Raw genomic sequence first — 24,697 nt, 5'->3', positions numbered from 1 at the left:
ATTTTTTAGTTGATTTTTGAATTAAGGACAATACTTCATAAATTGTAAGTGGACACTTTGATTTCAAGTCAATTTTTTCATAGGTTGTAGTTTGTAAGGGATTGTTATAATTATATTTTTGGTATTTGTATTTGATGCCCCCTTTGATTTGTAAGTAAATTTGTAATTTAGAATGGGAATGGGGTAACATAATCTCTTCATTCGGGGACACCATAGCTCCCTCCTTCTCTTATATAATAGAAATATGTTGTACTTTAATTCTTGAATGATATTTTACATAAACCTTTTTACCTTGATAATTAACCGCTATTATATAATAGAAAAAAATAGGTCCAAATATATGTAAAAGTTTTATTATATATACGAAACACTATAAAAAAAGTAAATAAATTTTTTCATTGTCTAACTTCTAACTAATTTCACTACAAATACACCTTTATTTTTTATCATGGCCCACCATTAATTGTGAATGATTCTTGAGAATAGTGATTTGTAAGTAAATTTTTGTAAATGTTTTTGTATGTATTGACATTCTAGGTTAGTAGTTTTAGTTTGTATGTTAGTTTTAATTAGTTTTAATAAAGTTTCCTGCTTATTTGAGTGATTTGCATGATTTTTATAACATGATTTTCTCAATTGTATGAATGATTTGTAAAGTTTCTTCTTTTAAGTGATTTGTGAGTAAGTGTTGTAGATTAATTTTCGGTAGTTTTCTTTGAGTGTCGATTTTGATTTTGACATTCAATTTGCAATTTAGAAAGAGAAAGGGGGCAAAATAGGTATTTCAAAAGAGGACACCATTGCTCCCCCTTCCCTTATATAATAGAGATAAATGGAAAGGGGGGTGGGGGAGGTGAGAAGAAGCTGATTAATAGAAGATCAACCAACATCATAAATTAAAATATATTTGTTCAGCCACAAGTTTATGAGAGATACTCAAAGATGTAAATCACCTGATCAAAGGAAGAACCAATGCTGCACTCAATATGGTTAAGAATGTGCAAAACATTAGATCTAACTATTTCAGGTGGTAGTTCCTGTAGTATATGATGAACAACAAGTGAGACTGAAGAGCATTAGCCAAACAACTCTGCCAAATTCCTAGCTAGTCCAAGATCGATTCATTAGATCTCTTTGCAAACACCCTTCGTATCTGATGTACCATTTGCATTTTAGTTGTGCATTTTCCTGAACCAGCTATGTTTGAAAATCAACTTAGAGAGATCGATGAAATAATAAAAGAACAAACACATGCATGTTAATAGGACCTAGTAACCAACTCAACACGAGAAAGCAGATATGAATGGTGTTAGCACTAGCACGAGAAGAACGAAAAAAACAGATCAATGGAGGGAGGGGCGTGCTCCTCAAAGACAAAAAAAAAAGGTTGAATTTTGATACAGTTTCCAATGCTGAAATTTTTGTCAAAATACTCCTCAAAAACAAAAAAAAAAAAAGGTTAAATTTTGATCCAAATATTACAACACAACCAACTTGAACAGATAAGTACACAACATCAAACTGGATAGCAAGTTTGATAATTATTTTTGCAGCCCACAACTAAATGAACGTATGAAAATAATACAGATAACTAAATTATGAACTCCAAAATGTCGAATTTAATAGCCAAAACTGACATGAAATCAAATGATAAAGAACATAATCCAAAACTGACCACTTTAATCTAATTGACAACGACAAACTGACAAAAACAATAACTAAATGGTGTTTTATTATTCGCTCACTTGGACATAACTCTACTACCAATACTACTACTTATCACCGGAAGAATCTCTTATCACTCACGAGAGATCACAATACTGATCAAGAAGGGAACTAGAAAAAAACTACCTAAAAAACTACGTACCAATCTCCAATAAATAACAGTAGTCTAAATAAGCCCTTCCCAATGTCAAGCCTCTTGAAACTCTCTCCCACATAATCCCATGAGAATGCGCCCCAAACTAAATAAATAAATGTAAAATCAGAAGATATTCAAAGATAACTAATAAATAAGAAAAACACTAATCAAAACCTTTTCAAAAAAAAAAAGAAAAATTCAAAAGTCAATAAGAGACTTAACAGAGGAACCAAAGACCATGTATGAAATCACAGTGTTTCAAACACACAAAACATTAAACAGTTAGTGTGTTGGGTTAGATATACTCATATGTTTATATTTGTATATGTTGTTTAGCTTGGCCCATATCTTGTAAGGCTTAGGGGCCCAATGTATAGCTAGTTTTAGGTTGTAATACAAAAACTGATCTAAGGGAGCGGAAGGCAATACACAAAAATCACCATTAACCCCAAATCATACGACGACTGCCGCTGTAGTCGTGTCATGGTATCAGATCCACTCCGGTGAGCGGTGGCTGTGCGTAATCTTTTTCCGACGAACCTTGTCTGAGCCTCTGCCTTACTCGCGTGAGCATCGAGGGACCATCTCAGCCATGGGGGACGAAAAATCTCTGACAAAGGGAGCGAATGGGGAGTGGCAGGTGAACACCACCTCCCTGTTTTATCTAGGGTCCGGCGATCAGCCGGGAAACACGATAAGCCAAGTGGTTTTGCGAGAATTACGCGGCTTCGACGAGCCAAAATGACGGTAGAGCGGCTGGAGGCTCGGCCTCGGCTGCTGCTGGTGGTCAGCACGATGATGCTGCCGGTGCGGTTGGGCAGGTTCGGGGGACAGGGGGGTCCGCGCGAATGCAGTTCAAGAGGGTGTTTTTCATGCTGTTGGTCAAGTTATGAAAAACCTTGGCAATCTCACTTCCTCACAAATACAAACTCTTGGTGGCCCTTATCAACAATGAAGATAATAAGGGTGACCGAACGACTGGTGAGTTTGGTGATATGGGTTGGATAATTGATATAGGAGCTTCACACCACATCACTGGGGCTTTGTCTTGGTTGAGTAATGTGCGTGATGTGGATGGACGACCCGTCGGACTTCCCGATTGTCATACTGCCGTCGCAACAAAACTTTGCGATGTTTATCTTACACATCATCTTGTTCTACGCGATGTTTTTTTTGTTCCTGAATTCACTTGTAACTTGATTTCTGTATCGCATTTGGTTTCTGATAATCAATGCATTGTTCTATTCACTCCTTCTTTGTGTGCTATACAGGACCTACCTTCAGTGACTCTGATTGGAGCAGGTGAACGGCGAGGGGGACTCTATTTCTTTCGCTAGGTAGTTATGGTTCATGCTGTGGGTGACTCAGATTTCAGCTTGTTTGATCTCTGGCATCAAAGGTTAGATCATCCTTCGGAGAAAGTTGTTAAGATGCTTCCTGCTATTCGTTCTAGTCATCATAGGAAGAAATTGAATAAAGTTTGTGATGTTTGTCCTATGGCAAAACAGACGCGGGATAGCTTCCCTGTTAGTTCAAATAAAGCTAGTCGTGTGTTTGAACTAGTACATTGTGATTTGTGGGGGCCATATCGTGTGCCTTCTTCTTGTTGTGCAACTTATTTTTTGATTCTAGTTGATGACTATTCCCGTGCTGTGTGGGTTTATTTGTTGCAAAATAAAACTGAGGTTTCTAAATACTTTCTCTCTTTCTTAGCTATGGTGCATCGTCAATTTGATACTACAGTTAAAATGGTTAGGAGTGATAATGGCACTGAGTTTAACCGTATGCGTGGATTTTTCCAAGAAAGTGGGATTCTTTTTCAAACCTCTTGTACTGGTACCCCTCAACAAAATGGGAAAGTGGAACGAAAACATTAACATATCTTGAATGTGAGTAGAGCTTTGATGTTTCAAGCTCACTTGCATATCCAATTTTGGGGTGAATGTGTCCTTACTGCTATTCATGTCATTAATCGAACCCCCTAGGAGTGTTAGACAACAAAACCCCGTATGAGATGCTTTTTGGGCAGGCTCCTGAATTTGATTTGCTTCGTGTGTTTGGGTGTCTGTGTTTTGCTCATAATCAAAAAGCCAACGGAGATAAGTTTGCTCCTCGTAGTCGAAAATGCATTTTTGTTGGGTACCCCACGGGAAAGAAAAGGTGGAAGTTATATGACTTGGAGACGAGTGAAATTTTTGTGTCCCAGATGTGTTGTTTTTTGAGCAAAATTTTCCTTATGCCTCCTCTTCTATTTCGGTTGATCCTGCCCACGAGCCTTCTAGCTCATCTCCTTCTTTTCCCCTTGCTGCGTCTGATGAGCCCAGCTTGACGCCCCCTTCTAGCTCTTCTTCGGCCCAGACCTAGATCCCTGACCCAGATCCCACTGACCCTGCTAGACCCCCTATGACCGCATCTACTAGGACTCCTCTCACTGGCTCTGCTGACCAGCTCCCTCCTCTCACTAACTCTGCTCACTGCTGGCCCAGCTCCCTCCTCCAGCGCTGATGGTACCCTCCCATCTCTCGCTGATCCGGTCCCCTTGAACTCTCCTAGGCCCGTGTCCCGTGTCTTCTACTGCACCTCTTATGGGTCGTGGTCACCGTACTAAGGAACCAAGTGTGTTGTTGCGTGATTTTGCTGTTAACTCTGTGACGTCAGCGAGTCCCTCTCCAGGTTCACAACATGCTTCACGTCCCTCAGGTACTACTCCTTACTCTATAGCTCACAATGTGAATTGTGATAATTTTTCTCTCTGTCCCATCGTGCTTTGCTTGCATCTGTTGATAAGGGGGTTGAGCCCCGTAGTTTTAAGGAGGCTATGGCGTCTTCAGGCTGGCGTGAGGCTATGCAAAAAGAATTTGGTGCTTTAGAGAATAATCAGACTTGGGTAATGACTTCTCTTCCTCCTGGGAAGAAAGCTTTGGGGTGCAAGTGGGTCTACAAAATTAAGTATAACTCTGACGGCAGTGTTGAATGTCTCAAAGCTCGTTTAGTTATTCTTAGTAATCATCAGGTGGAGGGGATTGACTACACCGAGACATTTGCTCCTGTAGCTAAGGTAGTTATTGTTCGTGTTTTTCTTGTCGTTGGTGCAGCTCGTAATTGGGAAGTACATCAAATGGATGTACATAATGCTTTTCAGCATGGTGATCATGACGAGGAAGTGTACATGAAACTTCCCCCCGATTTCACTCCTAGCCGTCCAGGACAGGTTTGTCGGCTACAGAAATCTCTTTATGGTCTTCGTCAAGCACCTCGTTGTTGGTTTGCCAAGCTTGCTGCGTCTCTTCGCCAATATGGTTTCTCTCATTCATACTCAGACTACTCTCTTTTTACTTACTGTCGTGTTGGTGTCCGTCTGAATGTCCTTGTGTATGTTGACGATCTCATCATCTCTGGTAATGATTCTGGTGCTTTGGCTCTATTCAAACAATATCTTGGTGATTGCTTTTGAATGAAAGATCTTGGTCCTTTGAAATATTTTCTTGGTATTGAAGTTGCACGGAGTTCCGACGGGTTCTTCCTTTCTCAAAGGAAGTACATTCTTGATATCATCTCTGAAGCCGGTTTACTTCGTGCTAAGCCTGCTGATACCCCTCTCGAACAGAATCACAACTTAGCTAGGGCCGATGGCCCCTTATACTCTGACGCCTCTCAGTATCGCCGCCTCATGGGGCGTCTCATTTACTTGGCTTTCACTCGTCCGGATTTGGGTTATGTGGTTCACGTTCTTGCTCAATTTATGCATGCACCCCGTCAGCAACACTGGGAGGCCGCTCTTCGAGTTGTCCGCTACCTGAAAGGGTCTCCAGGGCAAGGTATTGTCCTGTCTTCTGTTTGTGACTTACATTCAACTGCCTGGTGTGATTCTGACTGGGCCAGCTGTCCTTTGACTCGTCAATTGGTCACTGGTTGGATTGTCTTCCTTGGTTCCTCTCCTATTTCCTGGAAGACTCGGAAACAACATACTATTTCTCGTTCCTCTGCGGAAGCTGAGTATCGTTCCATGGCTGATGTGACCGCCGAGCTCAAATGGTTACGTGCTCTTCTTGGTAGTATTGGTGTTTCTCATTCTGGAGCTTGCTCTCTTTTCTGTGATAGGAAGTATGCTCTCTACATTGCCCATAACACTGTCTTTCATGAGCGAACGAAACACATTGAGGTTGATTGTCACTACATTCGCGATGCTATCCATGCCGGGCTCGTGTCTACTACTCATGTCCCTAATACTGAACAACTGGCTGACATTTTTACTAAGGCCCTTGACACTCGTCAGTTTCTCTATTTGCTTGGCAAGTTGGGCATTGTTAATCCCCATGCTCCAACTTGAGGGGGTGTTGGGTTAGATATACTCATATGTTTATATTTGTATATGTTGTTTAGCTTGGCCCATATCTTGTAAGGCTTGGGGGCCCAATGTATAGCTAGTTTTAGGTTGTAATACAAAAACTGATCTAAGGGAGCGGAAGGCAATACACAAAAATCACCATGAACCCCAAATCATACGACGACTAGTAATCCCAAGATCAAAACTTTAGATTAAAATCCAAATAATGTTCAAACATAAACTTTCATCCAAAATACATCAAAATCAAACCGATAAAAGTACAGTTAGAAGCAAAAGGTATGAACCTCAACCGGAAGTCGAAGAAAGGTCAAAAGCTAGAATTTTACGTTGACATTTTATACAAAGATTCAGGTATCTAATAATGAGTGAAAAAAACTAATGCAGAAATTGTATAAGATTTGAATGAAAACTGTGGAACTTTGAAATCATATTATGCGATAATTATAAGTATAGTATAAGCCACAAATTAAGCAACAATGAAATAGACATATGAATGAAATATCAACAAGGAACGGCAAGGTATGTATTCTTGTTATGCAGACTAGTTGAGAGTTAGCGATGCATTCAGACATGGATTGGGCTAGGATTAAAAAAAAAATGACAACATGTGAAAAGTATTTGAGTCCTGGGAGAATTAAGCATGAATTAAGTAAGGAGAATTAAGCGATTAAGCATGAATTAAGCGAGGAGAATTAACCCAGAGAAACAAAGCCTGGGAGACACATCAATACCTTTTAAGGGTCAAGAAATCAGTCCACAATGACTATAGTAAATCATTTTACCAGCAAATCAGAGCAGGAATACAGTACTAAGTACTAAGAACAGCATATTTTTTCAAATATAAACTATATGAATGTTAAAAGAGGTCATAGAGTTCTCTTTAACAAAAATTTGGTGCCAATAACATTGTACATCAAGGCCCCATAAGGTAAAAGGGAGGCCAAAACAAGTAGCTACATGCCTACATCCAACATAAGCCTTACTATGGAAAACCAGGTGAATCTACTATACCCACAACACCCACAGGATACGGCAAGTAGGAAACATGGTAATGAATCGGAATCTAGAAGTAGTTATTTTATGCCAAGATAATCTTGTGTTGCATTGTTTTTGACTATTTTTCAATATCTCCAACTTTTTTTTTTCTCATTACAAACTCCTCATATTTACTATCTCCTTGTTTTATTTTGAAGCAATATATATCATAAGCACGTATCCATCCTAATTACTTATAAGACAGCAAGCTACAACTATGAGTATGCTTGTCACAATACATTTTTTTACTTTTTGAGTTCAAAAAAGAGCTTTGTTTTTTTAGCTTGAAAGACTGGGTGTTTAGTTTCATTGTAGTAGAATTAATTTGACAATAGTATGGAGTTTTAGATAGATGATCAAGAAATTAAAGTCTAAAAAACAAACACTTAACCATGGATGAACTTAAAGGCATATTAGGCCAAGAAATCCCACAAATATCAATAACTCACTAAATTCACAGACCTTAAGCATGAAGCAAACAATGACGACCAAGAATAATTGAACAAAACCAGCACCATGATCCCAAAGGGGGGCTACAATGCCCATACTAATTCCTGGAACGGTCATTTTCAACTAAGGGGGAAAAGGGGGATAAATAAGGTTCATTCTCGAACAATCAACTTCGGATAAAAGGGTTCTAATTTCCAAAACATAACTCAATAAAAAGCAGAAAATAGAGTGAGAATAAGACATACCTTTTCTCATACTCCAAATACACATTACAAGTTAATATGTAACGCCGAACAACACCTGCATTGTAACCAACCCCAAAATTCAATCACTTTTGTTTAATTCAACAGAAAGAACATATTCAATATCAGGGCCAGTTTTTAGTTTTCGAATCTGAAATTTCATGTTATACATTATAAGTCATATACTAGTTAACTTAATCATAGATAACACATACTAATCATGTTAATATTGAACACTAAAACATATATACTACCCTAATATAAAATCACTACTTTCAGATTCCGAAACCCAAAAGATTAACAAAGGAACACAATGCCTTTATATCCGCGTATAGATGGACATTTCAAGTGTATAGGGCATAAATAAACAAACTAGTCAAGTGTATAGATGGACATGCGTTTCTAATGAATCATTTTTCCGGAACAAATAATTAAAATGAAAATTAATCCACTGATGTATAAACTTGGATGCAATAGCTTGGATACCAACCAGCATAATGAAAAGCTCAAGACTTATCACAATTACATCAATAATAATGTCAAAAAAAGCAATCTCTATCTCAATGAGACGGATTTGCATGTTAAATTTTTGAAAAGAGAGATTATGCTCAACTAATGATAAACCCATGGTTGGTTTTCAGCAATTACCTTCGATTGTGCCCAACAAATCAACCGATATATCTGGCAACAAAGATACATCCCCTGCCAAACCAAGTACCGTCACGTTAACTTCCATAACCAATCTAATCTAATACAAAAAACTTCCTTAGCAAGAGCAATCAAGTAAGTTTGTTTTACCAGCTTTATGAACTTTCTAAAAGACATTAATGTTAAAAACGCCTGAAAACCTCCCACTCTCACCTATAATGAGCAGTAAATACATGATCATCGACAAAATAAAGTAAGATCAAGTAAAATCTCCAGCCCTAGGAGAGCCAAAAAGCTTCCATCATCATCTTTGACATCATTTCTCTTCAAAGCCTCATCTTATAACTCTTTCAATCCGTCAATTGCTACAAAAAAAATTAAGAAACAAACAAATATATATAATTCGCAGTTGAAAATTGAAAAATAAACGGAATTCGATTACGGAGAATTAAAAACTAACTCGGAAGCGCCAAGGAATTAACAGGAGGATTTGAAAGAGTGATAAGAGCAAATCCATCATTTCCAACCTCCATTGAAACTCGGGGTTTCGCCATTTTTACACTTTGTAATTAGGTATTTTTCTTCGGAGATTTTGCAGAGAGAGTAGAAAATGAATCATGAGAGTAATGAGATCAGCACGGCGAGCGCCGGGAGGAGGTGGAGCACCGGTGAACTAAAGTGTGTAGGAACGAGAAAACTGGTAACAAAATAATCTCACTTATCTGATAATCGTGGCGTGGGAACATCACTGCCCTAAAGTTGAATTTGCCCTGCAACAACACACAAACTCCTAGCAATCAACCTCCAGGGATACACAGTTTCTGTGTTTCCAGTGTTCATGGGAAAACAGATTGAGAAGAAAGAAAGCGGAGAAGAAGAAAGTGTTGCATTTTTCTGTGTTTTAATCAAACAATAAACCTCTGGATTTATAGAGAGAAGAAAACCAGAATGAGACTGAAAACGTGGGTACAAATGGTCACTTAGTGGGAAGAAAATGGCAGCAGCTATGGCATGAAATTAGGAAGGAAAATTCTACATGGTAGCCTCCTACTTTGAGTTTTTCTATTTGGTGACAAGCAAAAAAAAAAAAAATATACAAAGTGACATCATACTTTAAACAATTATACATAGTAACCCTAATCCACTTAAAACCTAGTTAACCACCCAATCAAAAGTGATTTACTAATCTACCCCTAAGTTAATTATCCTAATTCCTAACCCAAAATCCTTTTATCCCTTGTGTTTTTTTATCATCCTAATTTCTTCAACTTTTTCCGGCTACTGTGATCCCTCTGATCTCTCCTTTTTTTTCGATACAAACTCTATAGCATTATTATCAATCTGAGATTCCAATTGAGGTAAACTCGCTGCCTGCTACTATATCAATACGAAATTCTTTGTTGTCGTAAATTTGCTACTGCCTGCTACTAACGTTTTGCACCATGTTTTGAAGTTGTAATTTCATGAATGATCTCTTTTGAGAGCTAAAGGGTTAAAAGCGTTTTGTGTTAGTGATTTTCGTTGATCTTCCTTGAAGTTCAATTGAGTTTTCTGTTATCTTTCGATGCAATATTGGGTTCCCCTGTTTTGGATAGTTTTCCATTTTCGTGCTACATAGCAAAGGTGTACATTGTGTTTTACATTATACTCATCAACAACAATAAATACCACTGATCTTGATATCATCGGCTTTTTATGCCTAAAATTACAATCTTTATGCTTTTGGTTTTATATTTTGAATTGTCATGAATGCTGGATGATTGTGCATGATGCTAATAAAAAGTGATGCTGGATAATAATTTCATATTGGAGATGCTACAGTACACTTGTAAAAAAAATTAAAACTAATTTTTGGTCACTAGTGGAAAAAACTACTTTTGCTACTTATCAAATGCTTTGGTTGTCTAATCAACCCGAGCATTTGTGAAAATTTTAATAAAAAAAATTCACAAATGCTCGTGTTGATTAATCAACCGGAGCATTTGATGTCAAATGCTCCGGTTGATTAATCAACACAAGCCGTTGTGAATAACTGCTCCGTGCCTCTAGTCAATCAACCCGAGCATTTGGATGTCCTTTTTTTATTACTAATTAATTCCCCCTACTTCCGTGCCTCTTCTAATGAAATTACTGCTCTTCCCCAGTATTTCACCTTTTCGTTTTCTCCCTCCCTTCACTGGTTTCTCTTTCTCTCTCATACTATCTACATCTCCCTCCATACTCGGCCACCGAAACGCCATTTACTCCATTTCTGCCCTCCTTCTCTCCGTCTCCTTATCGTCACCTTGGTTTTCATGCTAAAATCCCTAATATGTTTGTAGAAGCTCTGAATTCGGATGGATCCCCCATTTCTAGGGTTTCCAGTTCAATTTTCACTCGCATACTAAAGTGATTCTAGATTGTTCTAACTCCTCTCTCTATTCTTGTTTTCTCTCCTTTTTAGATCTCAAACCATAATTCCCTAATCCTTCTCGCTTCTCTTTGAAATCAAGAATTAGGGAGGATGTTTGGCGAAGTTAAATCAAGAGGAAGATAAGGGCGAGGATGTTCGGCATTTAGAAATGACCGAGGTTCGATTTTTTTTTGGTAATTTCTTCCTTGTTTCTTTTATCTCGTTCTTGGTTCTTCATTTCCGGCTTTAGATCTATGTTCGATTCGTTAATTCACACAACACTTAGAACCTAATTTTTGATTTTAGGCTTTTAATTTCAGTACTTTCCTTTGAATTTTATTATGTCGAATTTGAGTTGAGGTTCGTTTCATACTTTGATGTTCGTCTGTATCTGAATGCAGCTGCTTAATGGCTAGTACTAGCATCAACGAAACCTACGTCCCTCCTCCTTCGTCCTTTACTCTTTCTTTCCCTCTTCAACAAAACTGCTTCTATGTCTCTCTCTTCCCCTCTTCACTCTCAGTCCGCTCCTTCGAATGCATGTCCAGGTAATTTCATTCGAAATTTGTTGCTGTAATTTATATTGCTGTATTTTGGGTTCCTTTTTTTGGTTTTCTAGATTTGGGGATTTTTTTAGGGTTTTCTTTGATTTCGTTTTGGGTTTTGTTTGTCAAAAACTTTATCACTTACCTTGATTCCCATTTCGGCCACTGCAGCAAAACCACTGCTGTTCCCATGCTGTTGTTCCAGAGCATGCCAAAAGACGGAAGTAATTGAGCTCATGCTGATGCTATTAGAGATGTGTTTAAATTGGAGTTTAATGATGAATGATTGAATGTAATGTGAGGTTTCATAGTACTTCTTTATTTGGCCTTTATGGATCTTTCTATTTTCTTAATTTGAATTTCTAGCATCCCAGAAAAATATGAAGTTTGGGGGTTGTTTTTGCATTTGATTGTTACTATTGAATTTAAGAACAAAAAGCAATAACCAAGCTAGGAGGTAAGTACCGAGAGAACTAAAAGCAAGGAGATGTGGAGATAGTTTAGAACAGAGTTAATTTTAGTCCATAGTGTGATTTAGCAAAGAGGTTTAGTGAGGAGGTTAAAGGACAGAATTGTCAAATTTATAATGATAAATTGACAAATATATGTGGGATGCCAAGGGAGGCAGAAGTGCGTCTTCTTCTTAAGTATCCATCAGTGTTTTGAAGTATATTGCTATTTTTCGGTAATCAACGAAGCATTAGTATGTGTCATCCTAATTTGACTTAGAACTATGTAGTTAATATTACGAATACTATTTCTTCTTTCTCTGATGCCTCTGAACTATCTATTTCTTCTTTCTCGGCCATTAGCTTACCTTTAATCTTTCATAGAGCTTTGGTTTGATAAGGTCAATATGGCTTTCTGTAATCTTTTTCCAAACAGTTTGAAGAAGGTCTTCAGTTTTTCGTCCTAGTTTTTTAGATCTAATCTAACGATGGTCAGTTCAATTGGACTCAACAGAATTGACAAATTTAATTTGTTAGTAAATCATTTGTCGCTGCAAACTCTGTTTTGTCGTCTTCTTCCGACAGCTGATATCCTGAGGACGGTATCGAGTATCGACTGTTGATGAAAAATTTTAGCCTATTGCTTTATAAGTTTACCTGTCACATTTTCGTTTGCCTGGAATATTATTTCTGAATATTACTGAATAACTATTTTGAATAACAAATTTTGATATTCTTGGCTAGTGTATTGCAATCCATGGTAGTTAATTACAAAACTGCACTCGAAATTTGCTAACATGTGCCAATTACTGAGATTCCTTCTTAAAATTATATTAATTAGATAATGCACCCCTATATGCTAAAGGATCTCTGCTTAGTAAACTGGAAGAACTTCAAGAGGAATATGACTTATGCCAATGGAAAATTCTGCTTGTAGGACTCTGTTTCTATGTGTCTGTAGTCTGTACTTTGAGTGAGTTTTTGTGTCAAGTTCGTTATCGCTTGCCTATTCTAATAAGCGATTATTTTTTTTAGCTGCATCCGAATTGAGTCCTATTTTTGGTTTCTAAATTCTTTGAATGACAGCAATTGTCGGCGAGTATGTCACTTTTGGTGTTTTTGAATTATATGGTGACAAGGCCCTTGATGATGCTCTTGATATTGCTATGAAGATGATTCTCTCAGTTCCTCTGACTGATTTATTAGCATATAAGAAGGTACGTGTAGATGTGTTGCTGTGCTGTATCAAATTTTCAGACTTTCTGTTTTCCCCCTTTTTCCCTCCTTTAACCTCTTTTTAAAATCAGATTATTAGTAGGTTGAAAAAATTCTATTTAGGTATCTGATGAATCTTTCTGTTGAGCATGCTTTTTCACATAACTGTTTATAGTTTGTTGTCATTTTCCTGCCAAAATTTCATGCTTCTCCGTGTTGAATTATTTCTATTGTTACCGTGATCATCATGTCGAATGTTGGATAATATTTATTTTCTGCTTTTACTTATGAATGAATCTTTAGAGACTATTGTTTTATGAGCGTGCACTGTGAATTCATCGGTGTACTATCTTTATGTTGATCAGATGTTGAAGGCCATCTTCGATAATATATATATATGTTTGAACACTTTCCCAACCAATTCTCTCTTAGCAGACCTATGCTCAGCTTGATTCTCCTAAGTGAAGAAGTAATGATCGCTTCTCTCTTTTCTTTTATATATTTTACCACTGTGATTGCATCAATGATTATAGGACTAAGTGCTAGACCTGGCAAAGTTGGTCCTGATCCGAAAATCCGGTCCGAAATATCCGATCCGTGGTCCGATCTGGGTCCGAATGAGACGGTCCGAAACTTGATCCGAATCCGAAACGGTCCCGATCCGGTCCGAATCCCGATCCGAAATAATCTTGATCCGAAACTCATCCGAAATCCGAATGATCCGATATAATCTTACCCGATCCGAAACCGACCCGACTCGATCTAAAACTGACCCGAACCGAAGGCAAACCGATCCGAAATTATTGGTTTCGATTAGGCTTTGATCCGAAATACCCGAAACTTACCCGTTTTTTTATAAAAAAAAAATATCATTGGCATAAGTATTCCATTCATTCCACCATAGTCCGATTCCGATCCGAAATAATAGTCCGAACGATGACCCAATCCGAAATGATCCGATCCGGTCCGATCCCGGTCCGAATTTAACTTGACCCGAAAATGGTCCGATCTGAATTGGTCCGGTCCGATTCCGATCCGAAATAATAGTCCGAACGATGACCCAATCCGAAACGGTCCGATCCGGTCCGATCCGAGTCCGAATGTAACTTGATCCGAAAACGGTCCGATCTGAATTGGTCCGGTCCGAATCCGATCCAATTGGTCCGATTGCCAGGTCTACTAAGTGCTAACATTCTTTGCAGACGTACGCAAAATTTAAAACTCAAGTAGCAGCATCACAGGTGAGCTTGTTATCTTAGGATTGAACATCTCGATCGGGCACTCCCCCTGCCCCATCTTAGCTACACAGTTAAACTTTTAACTTTCTCAATGCTAATATATATTGTATTTTGAATATACACAGTAAGATAAATATATATTGTATATTTTTGAAATTGGACAATAAAGGACAAAGGGAGTGACTTGTTATTGGTATTCTTGTGTGAATCAGCCCGTCGATCAACAGCTGCGCACTCTTGACTTGTTTGATATGCTTATGCAAGATGTAAATCGAGGTTAGATAGAGCTAATAGAGAAAGGTTCAATCACAATCTTGCAGAGTTCAAGAAAGAAGTCACTGGAAAGTCGATTTGTTTCTCTGAGCATACTGATGTCGAAACGATGAACTAATTTTTTCACCCTCTTGTGTCTATGTGATGGCTTACTTGCAGCTCCGCAAAGACAAGAGGTATGCCTTATCATTTACTTTGTGTTTCCCCATAACTTTCCTTCTATGGGTCACTCCGGAGTTGTTAAATTTGGCGTTAAATCATAAAATTAGATCTATTATTCCACATTTGTCATCTTTCATGGCCATTAGCTTAGCATGTAAAAGGCTCTTGTGGTTTGCCTAGGCCTGATAAACTCATAAGCAGTGAAATGCCAACTTCATCCCATCAAGCAATCCTGGCGCAATCTAGACAATGAGGTGCACCCTTCTCTTCATTCTTCCCCCTATTTATTTACCTTTTCTCATTTCTCTTGATACTACTACTTTAAACATAATCTTCCTACCTTCTCAATATGAGCTTTTAATGGAAATTTCAAGTGAAAGTCAATGTAATCATTCTTGCATAATTGATTGTTGGACTTTGTGTGCTTGATGTGCATGCCTTAAGACAACACCTCACGTCTCTGGAAACCTTAATGTCTTGGAGCACCTTGCGGCTTGCGCTTTTTAAACTATGGGCCCTTTCTGTGTGCTATATCTATCTATATTTGTGTGCTAAACTGCTTATAAGGTTTCTAGCCTTACAATACTCCATACTTGTGGCAGGCATCCATGTCATGCCAGAGATAGATGTTCCTAGTCATCATGCTGAATCATGGTATGTAATTTCCTTGTACGGCCTTTATCTTTTGTATATAATAAGCTTGAACCTCCATAAGTGAAGCTAGCCGGATAAGGAAAGTCCCGTTTCTGTTAATGCTATCCAGGCTATCAATTTACTTGCAACTGTTGGAAGCATATATATCTTCTGAAATATTCATATGATGTTTGGTTCTTTTTGTCAATTTAAATTGAAAGAATGACCCTTGTGATTTATTTTCCTTTTGGTTACTTAGTCTCCTACGTGACCTGGCTCAGTATCTTTTGTAGTTGCTTTAAACTGCCTCTGATGTATCCTTCCTTTCTTGTAGCTTTTAATTATATGACGAAATTAGAACCCATGAAAATACTTCCCTGCCATATATTATTTTGTGAAGATGCTTGTAGATGTTGTGTCTGTGCTGATAAGCTCAAAGTCTATCACTTGGGTTAATTATGATGATTATCAGTAGTTCTTATACAGTTGAATTCCAATCCCAATACCAGGACTTGTTCCTCTATGCATGGGTGTTTGCTATCCTGATCTCTGGCCTTCTTCTTGTAAAGAGCCATTTGATGTTTCTAAAAATTTTACTTTCGATGTGGTTTCTAGCATTTCGACAGGTCAGATCTTCAACTCACACTCTCATAGATATGACCTATAATAAGTCTAAATGATTGACTCTAGACCCTTAAATCTCACTTTAAGTCAGCATCCTCAGATGATTATCAGTAGTTCTCTAAGATCTTTTAACATATTCAGTAATGTTACTGAACCGGTTTCTAGTCTATGCTCTGTAGCTCATGCAGTCCAGTAGGATTTCGATTCGCATGAACGCTAGGACTTAGTGCTTTATTTAACCCCTAATATCCCGCTAATAAGCATCATCACTTCTTTGTTTTAAACAAATTTCTGTTGTGCCACCTTTTGGAAAGTTGATCCATCTTATTTTTTATCATGTTTCTCAGGTCTCTGCTCTTATCATCATTGAATGATCTTTTTGTTTTTTTAAAAATATGTCTAGAGTTAGTTGAGAAATTTTCGGAGTAGTTTTACATGTCAACAACTCAATATGTTCCTACTTATTATGTAATTATGTCAGCTTATATACTTCTATATTTTATTCGATTTTTAGCGTAATAAATAGTCTCCATTCAGGACTTTACTTGCTGATTATTAGGTCTTTCTGGATTTGGCTGAAAAGGACTAGAGAATGGTAGCATATCTTCGTGATCTAAGATACATGCTTTCATAATTTTGGTATTGTTTATTACTTTATTTTCGAACGTTATCTTAGGATTGTTGATTTAATTGTAAATTTATAATGTCTAACAGGTTGGTCCTGATTGGAAACGAAAGCAGTTTGCAAAGTATTGGTGATAGGATAGCCACTGGACAACATTTGAGGATGTTTGATGCACTTTACAGTTGCTTATATATTGCTTTGCGTTGCGTTTCTTGCGCTAGGATTTTGGATATGGTTTCAGGAGACAAAGGACCAGTGAGGATATGAGTAGGATGAATAAGTCTATGTTTATGGTATTTACTATACACTTTTAACTAATTATTGGTCTATAAGATGTAGATTCTCACATTAATTGCTACCCGGCTAAAGAAATTTATGTGATTGTTGGCATCAGTATTGGTTTGGCTATTTTAGTAAATTTTATGAGTGTGACATATATTGTATGTCATTTTCTCTGTGTAATTGGATGCTTCGTGGGTTCGCACAACTGCTCATATAAGTTTACTAGAAGCCTTAGAGGAAGGCATGGATAGTATCTCTGAAAGCAATAGAGAATGGCAGTACGTATGCTGCTGGCTGACAGTAGCTAGCTAAATTTTTTTTTATTATTCAAAAGTTGCAAATGCTCCGGTTGTTTAGGAAAACCGGAGCATTTGTAGCATCAAATGCTTCGGTTTTACATAATAACCGGAGCATTTGTTGATTTGTACCCATATAAAAAAGCTCAAATGCTCCGGTTTTACTCACAACCGGAGCATTTTAGAAACTAAATGCTCCGGTTTACAACCGGAGCATTTGTAAAATGCTCAAATGCTCGTATGACGTCTGCTACGCGTCAAATACGGAGCATTTGTGGGCTTTTTAACCGGAGCATTTGATGATTTTTCCACTAGTGGGTGCAATTAAAATAAATATGCTATTTGCTAATGTTGATATTGTGTTTTGCAGAATGGATGAAATTATGTTGAAATTCAGTTGTATGGGTAACACTGTTGATTTGATGATTGACGACATTGATAAAGTAATGTGGATTGATCTAATAAATGACTATGATGATGAGTTTAGGAAGAAAAACTATAAGATGCCTGAATTTCCTACCTTTCACTACAATTATAAGCAAGACGGAGTCAAAATTCATAATGATAATGATTTGATGAAAATGTTGCAGAGATTTAGTAAAAGTAAAGTGATATATATATATATATATATATATATATATATATATAATATATTATATTATATATATATATATATATATGTTGATTACCTAGATAAGCTAAGTGATTGTGTTCAAGCTGCTAGGAAATTGAAGTTTGATCAGGGGTTAGGAAAGGGTAAGAATGTCTTCGGGGCAACAAACACTGATCATAGTAATCCAGTTCCTTCCCCTGATCCAATTCCTTCCTCTAATCCCTTGCCTATTGTGAACAATGATGATATGGACAGGATAAACCATGCCACTGATGAAACTTGGGAAGATATCCAAAATTACTTGGATGAACACCCTAAACTAAAAAAAGCTTTGAGCAAAAACCCAAAGAAACTTCAACCTTGGAGGAATAAGAAAACCAGTACAAGACAAAATGTTGGTCAATCAGAACCACGTGTGATATCTCAAATAACATCTTTCTCAAATGCGCCACCTATCCTTCGACCTATCATCCCTCCACAGTCAAATAAGTCCAATACTTCAACCATTTTTTTGAAAAAGATACCTAAAACGACAGCTATTAGGAAAGGAATTGTCATCCAACCTACTCCTCACCTCACAGAACCCCATGAAGCAAAAAGTTTAGAAGATTTGGAAAATGATAATGATGATCAAACTTGGTGATGACTGATGGTGGTAGGAATATGAACAAAGGAAAAGGAGACCCTTTAGATGATTATGAGCATGACTCTCTAGAGACAGATGATGAGGAGAATTATGGTGATGATGAACATATAAGAATTGATGATAGCTATGATCCGAATGAAGATGAATTCTGGCAAAATGATGTGGACAATGATGAGTCATACTTGAAGAGAATTTACGAGAATGGAGAGTATTTTAGAGGGGATGAAGAATGGGGCAACATTGTGTTGAAACCTTGGATGTTGTTTAGTGACAAACAACATTTTAAGGGGGTATTGAGGGACTACTGCATTCAATGTGCGTTTGGGATAGTTGTTGAGAGGTCAACACCTAGGAGATTAACTGTAACTTGTCAGGACTTCAACTACTATTGGAGGCTGCATAGTAGCATACTCCCTGATGGTAAGACTTGGGCCATCAAGAGTATCAAGAACTGTGAGCACACCTGCAGGGGCTTAGATGATAGGAATCAATTGGTCAATGTGGCTTGGGCAGCTGAGAAGTTAATGGATAACATTAGGGCAAATAATGACATTCCTGGGAGGACTTTGAATGGGCTTATTTGGTAGAGGTATGCAGTTCAAATGGCTACTAGCACACTCTACAAGATGAGAACTGTGGCTTTGAGGGAAATGAATGGTGGCCATGATGAGTCTTATGCTTGGTTGCCCAAGTACTATGAGGTGGTTAGGAGCACAAACCCTGGTTCCATAGCCAACTGTGCATGGAAAACTAGACAAGGGCCACATAGGGGTCTAATATTCTCTAGTATTATTCATTAGCTTCAAGGGAGCAATTGATGGATTGGCTACAGGGTGTAGGAGCTTGGTTGGAGTGGATGGAGCTCATTTGAAGGGTAACTTCGGGGGAGTCTTGCTATCTGTAGTTGCCATTGATGCCAATAATGAGCTTTTCCCTTTTGCTTGGGCCATAGTCAATGCTGAAGATGAGGAGAGTTGGAGATTCTTTGTTTGGCATTTGAAGAGAGTACTGCAATCTTGCAAAAGGGGTGATGGGGATGAGTGGTGCATTATATCTGATAGACAAAAGGTATTCACTTTATTATGCTATTAATTTGGCATTTGATCATAACAGTTGCATTTCTATTTAACTAATATGTTTCCTTTGCTTGTAACAATTGTTCAATGTAGGGAATTGATGCTGCCGTTACTGCTTTATGGCCTACAACAGGGAGGCGATACTGTTGCAAACATCTTGCTAAGAACTGGAAGGGTGCATTCCCTGGGCCCCTCATGTACGCACTTTTTTGGAAGGCTTGTAGTGCAACAAGTCCATTTACCTTCAAGAAAGCCATGGAACAAATACAAAGGACTAATCCCTTAGCTTTGGTGTGGTTGTCTAAAATTGGAGATCAAGCAAGGTGGTCTCGACACCAGTTTGATCCCAATATATGCTCTGAAGAGAACAAGACCAACTTCGTGGAGAGTTTTAATGCTACTCTAGGAGTTGATAGAGCAAGACCTGTATTGACTTTGTTAGAAGGTAGTGGTATTCAATTGTTTACCTTGATTTATGTGTGTCTGTGTGTGTGTTTATTTTACGCATAACAATTTTGTGTTTTTATGTGTATGTATTAGGAGGGTGTGTATGGTTAGAATGTCTAAAAGAAGACAAGCTTGTGCCAATTGGAACGACAATGAACCTTGCCCTAACATAGTTAGAAGAATCCAGAAGTTTGTGTTAGACTCAAGAATGTGCAAAGCATATGAGAGTGGTCCAGGGGAGTTTGAGATCAGAGATGGGAAGTCCATGTTGCCAGTGAGTTTGAACAAGAGAACTTGCATTTGTGGTTTGTGGCAAATATCAGGCTTGCCTTGTAAGCATGCAATAAGAGCATTATTATATGCTAAAGAAGATCCATACATGTACACTAGCACCTGGTACTATGGGGGAGTCTACAAGCAGACTTATGGTCAGACCATTAAGTCAATTCCAGATCAAGATAATTGGCCAGAGATTGACCAGCCAAAGATTTTGCCACCAACATTGAGAAGGGGTGTAGATAGGCCCCCAAGAAACAGGAGAAGGGAAATTGGTGAGGAAGAAAAGGGAAAAAGGTCCACAACTATTAGATGCACCAACTGTCATGAGTTTGGTCACAACAGGTTGACATGCAAAGGATGATTTACTGCCAAGGAGAAAAAGAGGATTGCTTCACAGGGATATGCGTCCACATCTGGTACTAAGAAGAAGAAGGTGGTACAATCTGCAACTCAACCTACCCCTGAACCAGTGCAATCACAAGGAACAAACACTAGGAGCAAGAAGAAACAACAAGCATCATCATCACAACTAGTGAGAAAATCAACAAGACTTAACTAGTAGTTGCTAATATTAAATTAGAATGATGAATGATTAACTTTTATGTTCTTGGAAATAATGTGGGTCTTTAGTTGTCGATGAATGATGAATTAATTTGGTATATTTTAGTTGTTCTATTTAGGGTGTTTCAGGCAAGATATTTTAGTTGTTATATTTAGGGACATGATTTGTTTTGTAATTGCGTTTGTAAGTCTGGAAGGAAGCAGGTATGAGTGAAGAAAAACCACATTAGCTCTATCAAATGGTGACTTAATCTGATGAGTTGAAGTTGCTGCTCTTTTTGTTTGCACCCACATATTGGTTTAGTTCACCAGTTTCAATTTTGAATCTGTGGATGTAGCAAATTGAAGAATTTTGGCTGCTGGTGGTGATGTGTTGTTAGTCTGTATCTTGTCTACGAGATGATTAGATTATAGTCATGCTTGAAATTTGCCTATGTAGGAGTTGAACCTACATCTTTGCGTGTTGCCAATGCTCTCCCATATTGAGCTAATAGGCATATATAAACAACCCCTGGTCTAAGAAACTCTTCCTTACAGCTCTTATTATCTACTGATATTGGAACAAGTTCTTTACTGGTTTGTTGTAACTGGTTCCCTGAATTTTCTATGCCTGTGGTTACTATAGCATACTTTTCCGTTTCTGGTTCATTCTTGATTTTGTCTTGTCTGAACTGTTCAAGTTCTTCTAGTAAAGCATTAGCCCATGATTCAGAATCACGAAAGTGTCGTAATTACTGAGGCCGAGACCAGAGATAGCCAACTGCATATAGTTTTCTGCTTCTGAAAGCTCATTGAGCTGCACTTTAAGCTCAGCTACTCTAGAAGCCATTTGCCCATATTTGATTCTCCATGACTGAAGTTCACCATCACTTAAAACCAGTATATCTTTCAACATCTTGTTTTCCTTTTCCACGGTGCACACCCTCTCGACAAGTCTCTTTGCATTTACAAAATCATGCAACTATGCAAGATACAGAAAACATGTTATCCTTGAGGCACTAAGGAACCATTTCCAGTGGTTAGCTCCATATCAACCAATTCAATGCCATAAACTAAGATACTCGAACACAATAAAATCTTCGGCGTACCGGTGTCGACACAACCCGACAAAGATACGCGTACAGAGACACAACCTTGTTTCCATATCAGATATTTCTTGGACGTTATATTATTCTTTAATTCTGTCATTGTTTCGATTGGGATGGCCTTTTATTTCATTGAAGTTTAGGAAGTGACATTTGCGAGTTGGCAGATTGAACATGTGAGTTTTAGTAAATTGCATTTAGAAGAACGAGAGTTTAACACATGTGAACTAGTGATTGCTGATTGATCTGGGGTTTTTACAAGTTTCCTATGTACGTGCACCAAATAGTTAGGCTATGAATCTAGAATTATCCTCATTCTGACTCTTTCAGTTCCTGGCACCATTGAGGAAGGGCTGATATTTGATTGAGTTCCTTCCATGTATACTTGCTCAAGCTATTAAAAAGTTTAGTCAGAACCTATCATTAGTTAACATTTGGGTAAGTGTATGGCAATCAAGGAAATCTTTTTATTTTGTGGCTGTCTTGCAGTTAGAGTAATGAGAGTTCTGAACGTTCAAAGAAGTCTAAATGAGCCACGTAGTTTACATACTCATTCATATAATTTGGATAGAGCTCAAATTTAGGAGAATTTTAGGTTACTGCTAATTTCTTTGTTCGAGACCTGTTCATGTAATCATAATTCAGAAGAGCTTGAGCTTGTTTTCAAACTTAAGTAGCTTTTGAAAAGTTTTAATTGGAATCTGTATATAGAATAATGGAAGATTTATGGAATATCATCAATCTACATGCAGAAATTACATCAAAAGAATCTATGCATATTTTTCTGTGCAGATTGTGTGATGAATCTAAGAATAAAAATTAGTTGAGCACTGTGCTTGTCTACTGAGCTTGAAATCTTTTTGCATATGATTGCTTCTGTATTTCCTCTGTCCCTAAAATCTTTTGCTTCTTTCTTTTTTCTTCTTGGGTTGTCTTTCTTTGCGCCACTTCCTACACAACACTTACATCTACCTAAATGATTCCAAATCCAAACAATCATCCATATTGTTAATTCAGACCACATTCCAAATCCAAACAATCATCCATTTTATCAGCCAAAAACAAAATGACAGTTTAAAAAAAATAAACACTTACATTCACCTAAATGATTATGATACTAAAAATATAGCTGAAATGAGTGAAAAAAAATGAAATTCAGAACCTGAAAAGCACGATTTTTGTGGAAGAATCGGCCCAATTTCTCTTCACCTTTTCCATTTCCCTTCACCTTCGACTCAATCATAAAACACAGTTTTTGTGGAAGACGTTGTTATGTGAGAATTGGAAATTCTAGGTTAAATTTGGGGATTCTTTTTTAATTGTTCAATTAGATAAATTACGGATAATAATTCCAATCTCTTCAAACACGATCATGCTGCAAGCCATCAAACGTGATTTTTAGGTAGAGGATGGATTGGTAGGGAGAAGAGTGGAGGAGAGAGAGAGTTTTCAGTTTGAGAATGAAAACGTGATTTTTAATCAATAGGAGAGGGTTTTTTTTTTGGGTTTTAGGATAATTAACTAGAGGGTAAGTTAGTAAATTTACTTAAAATTATGATTAGCTAGGTTTTAAGTTAATTAAGGTCACTGAATACAATTAGTTAAAGTTGAAGGTCACTTGATGTAAAATTTTTTTTGGCCTACCACCAAGTAGAAAAACTCAAAATAGAAGGCCGCCATGTAGAACTTCCCAATTAGGAATAACGACACATTAAGGGAGAAACGATAACTTAATACTGGCTTAAAACGGTCATAAATTTGACAGAATGTTGACCCAGATGTTTAGTTAAGTTAAGTTTATTCCCCATGGCCCATGGCCCTGGCCCAGTCTGGGCAGGCACGCGCGTGTGGTAACTCCACTCACCACATACCCATTGAAAGTCTCTTTGCTACACGACTCAAAGGGTAGAGGAAGAGTAATGGTTATAAACCTTTATACTTTCTTTTATTCTTTCAATGTGGGACAAGAGACTCTTCACATTCTTTTGAAGCAAACTTTTGAGTTTCTTAAAAAACTTCTTTAAACTCCAACAATCTCCCACATGATTCAAAAGAAGAAAACAGAAAGAATCAAGGCTGAAAACAGATGATCTGGGCAATAGATAATGAGTTTTGAAGTATCAATGTTTTATGGACTTTAATTGACACTCAGTGCATACAAATAAGTCTTACTGTCGTAAGAGGTAGATTTCTCTTTGAACCTTTCACGAAGTTAGCAAAGCATAATTGCTCACTCAACCTTTTTAAAATCAAGAGACGTTCTCGCAAATATAATATAGGTGCCCCACAATTGACCTGGATTGTCATGAATGCTCTAGAGAGCCTAAGCCTTGGACTCTCATAGGGAATTGGGCGTGACCCTTACATTTACATAGGTAAGTTAATCAAGTTTGTACTGTTACAAACCCCTACATTTTCATTGTAGATTTGGCAATACATGTTTGTTTTGATGATTTTCATGATGTAGCTCCTCTAGCAAGAGTGAAACCATAACCGCTAGTAGATTGAATCTCATCATTATCTGACACCCAATTAGCATCACAAAATCCTTCAAGAATACATGGTCTCTGTAATAGCCCGTGTATTTTAAGCAGATTTAATTAAGGGCTAATTATTTATCTTAAATGAATTACGATATTTTGGTATAAGTTGACGGGATTTTCTTAAAGGAA

The 24,697-nt window shown here is 37.5% G+C and overlaps 2 protein-coding genes and 1 long non-coding RNA gene across 7 annotated transcripts; 2 read left to right on the top strand and 1 right to left on the bottom strand.

Annotated features, from left to right (window-relative positions):
- Positions 1–872: 872 nt before the first annotated feature.
- On the bottom strand, positions 873–9,854 carry LOC104884949 (uncharacterized). Its single transcript, XR_007269923.2, has 5 exons — positions 9,045–9,854; positions 8,798–8,949; positions 8,585–8,638; positions 7,940–7,994; positions 873–1,197 (listed from the first exon to the last, which is right to left on the bottom strand). It is a non-coding gene; the product is annotated as an uncharacterized LOC104884949 (long non-coding RNA).
- Positions 9,855–13,548: 3,694 nt separating this feature from the next.
- On the top strand, positions 13,549–17,288 carry LOC104884950 (uncharacterized). 5 transcript variants are annotated; one of them, XR_007269971.2, is made up of 5 exons: positions 13,549–13,654; positions 14,388–14,426; positions 14,636–14,872; positions 15,461–15,512; positions 16,830–17,288. XR_007269971.2 is itself a non-coding variant. In XM_010669659.4 (2 exons), the coding sequence occupies exons 1-2, from the start codon at positions 15,331–15,333 to the stop codon at positions 17,005–17,007; spliced, it is 360 nt and encodes a 119-aa protein (XP_010667961.1). In that variant the 5' UTR covers positions 15,270–15,330; the 3' UTR covers positions 17,008–17,202. The 5 variants fall into 5 exon arrangements, 1 of the variants encoding a protein (XP_010667961.1); XR_007269970.2 differs by adding an exon at positions 15,039–15,112 and having other exon boundaries at positions 14,388–14,872; XR_007269968.2 differs by having other exon boundaries at positions 14,388–14,872.
- Positions 17,289–19,179: 1,891 nt separating this feature from the next.
- On the top strand, positions 19,180–20,740 carry LOC104903146 (uncharacterized). The gene is made up of 4 exons (XM_010691146.1): positions 19,180–19,315; positions 19,410–19,645; positions 19,747–20,090; positions 20,194–20,740. Exons 1-4 carry the CDS (start codon positions 19,180–19,182, stop codon positions 20,738–20,740), a joined length of 1,263 nt encoding a protein of 420 aa, XP_010689448.1.
- The last annotated feature ends 3,957 nt before the right edge of the window (positions 20,741–24,697 follow it).

The sequence above is a fragment of the Beta vulgaris genome, chromosome 9, assembly GCF_026745355.1.
Source record: "Beta vulgaris subsp. vulgaris cultivar EL10 chromosome 9, EL10.2, whole genome shotgun sequence".
Lineage (NCBI taxonomy): Eukaryota > Viridiplantae > Streptophyta > Magnoliopsida > Caryophyllales > Amaranthaceae > Beta > Beta vulgaris.
Note: the sequence above shows the minus strand (reverse complement) of the source record. Positions and strands in the feature narration are given on the sequence as shown.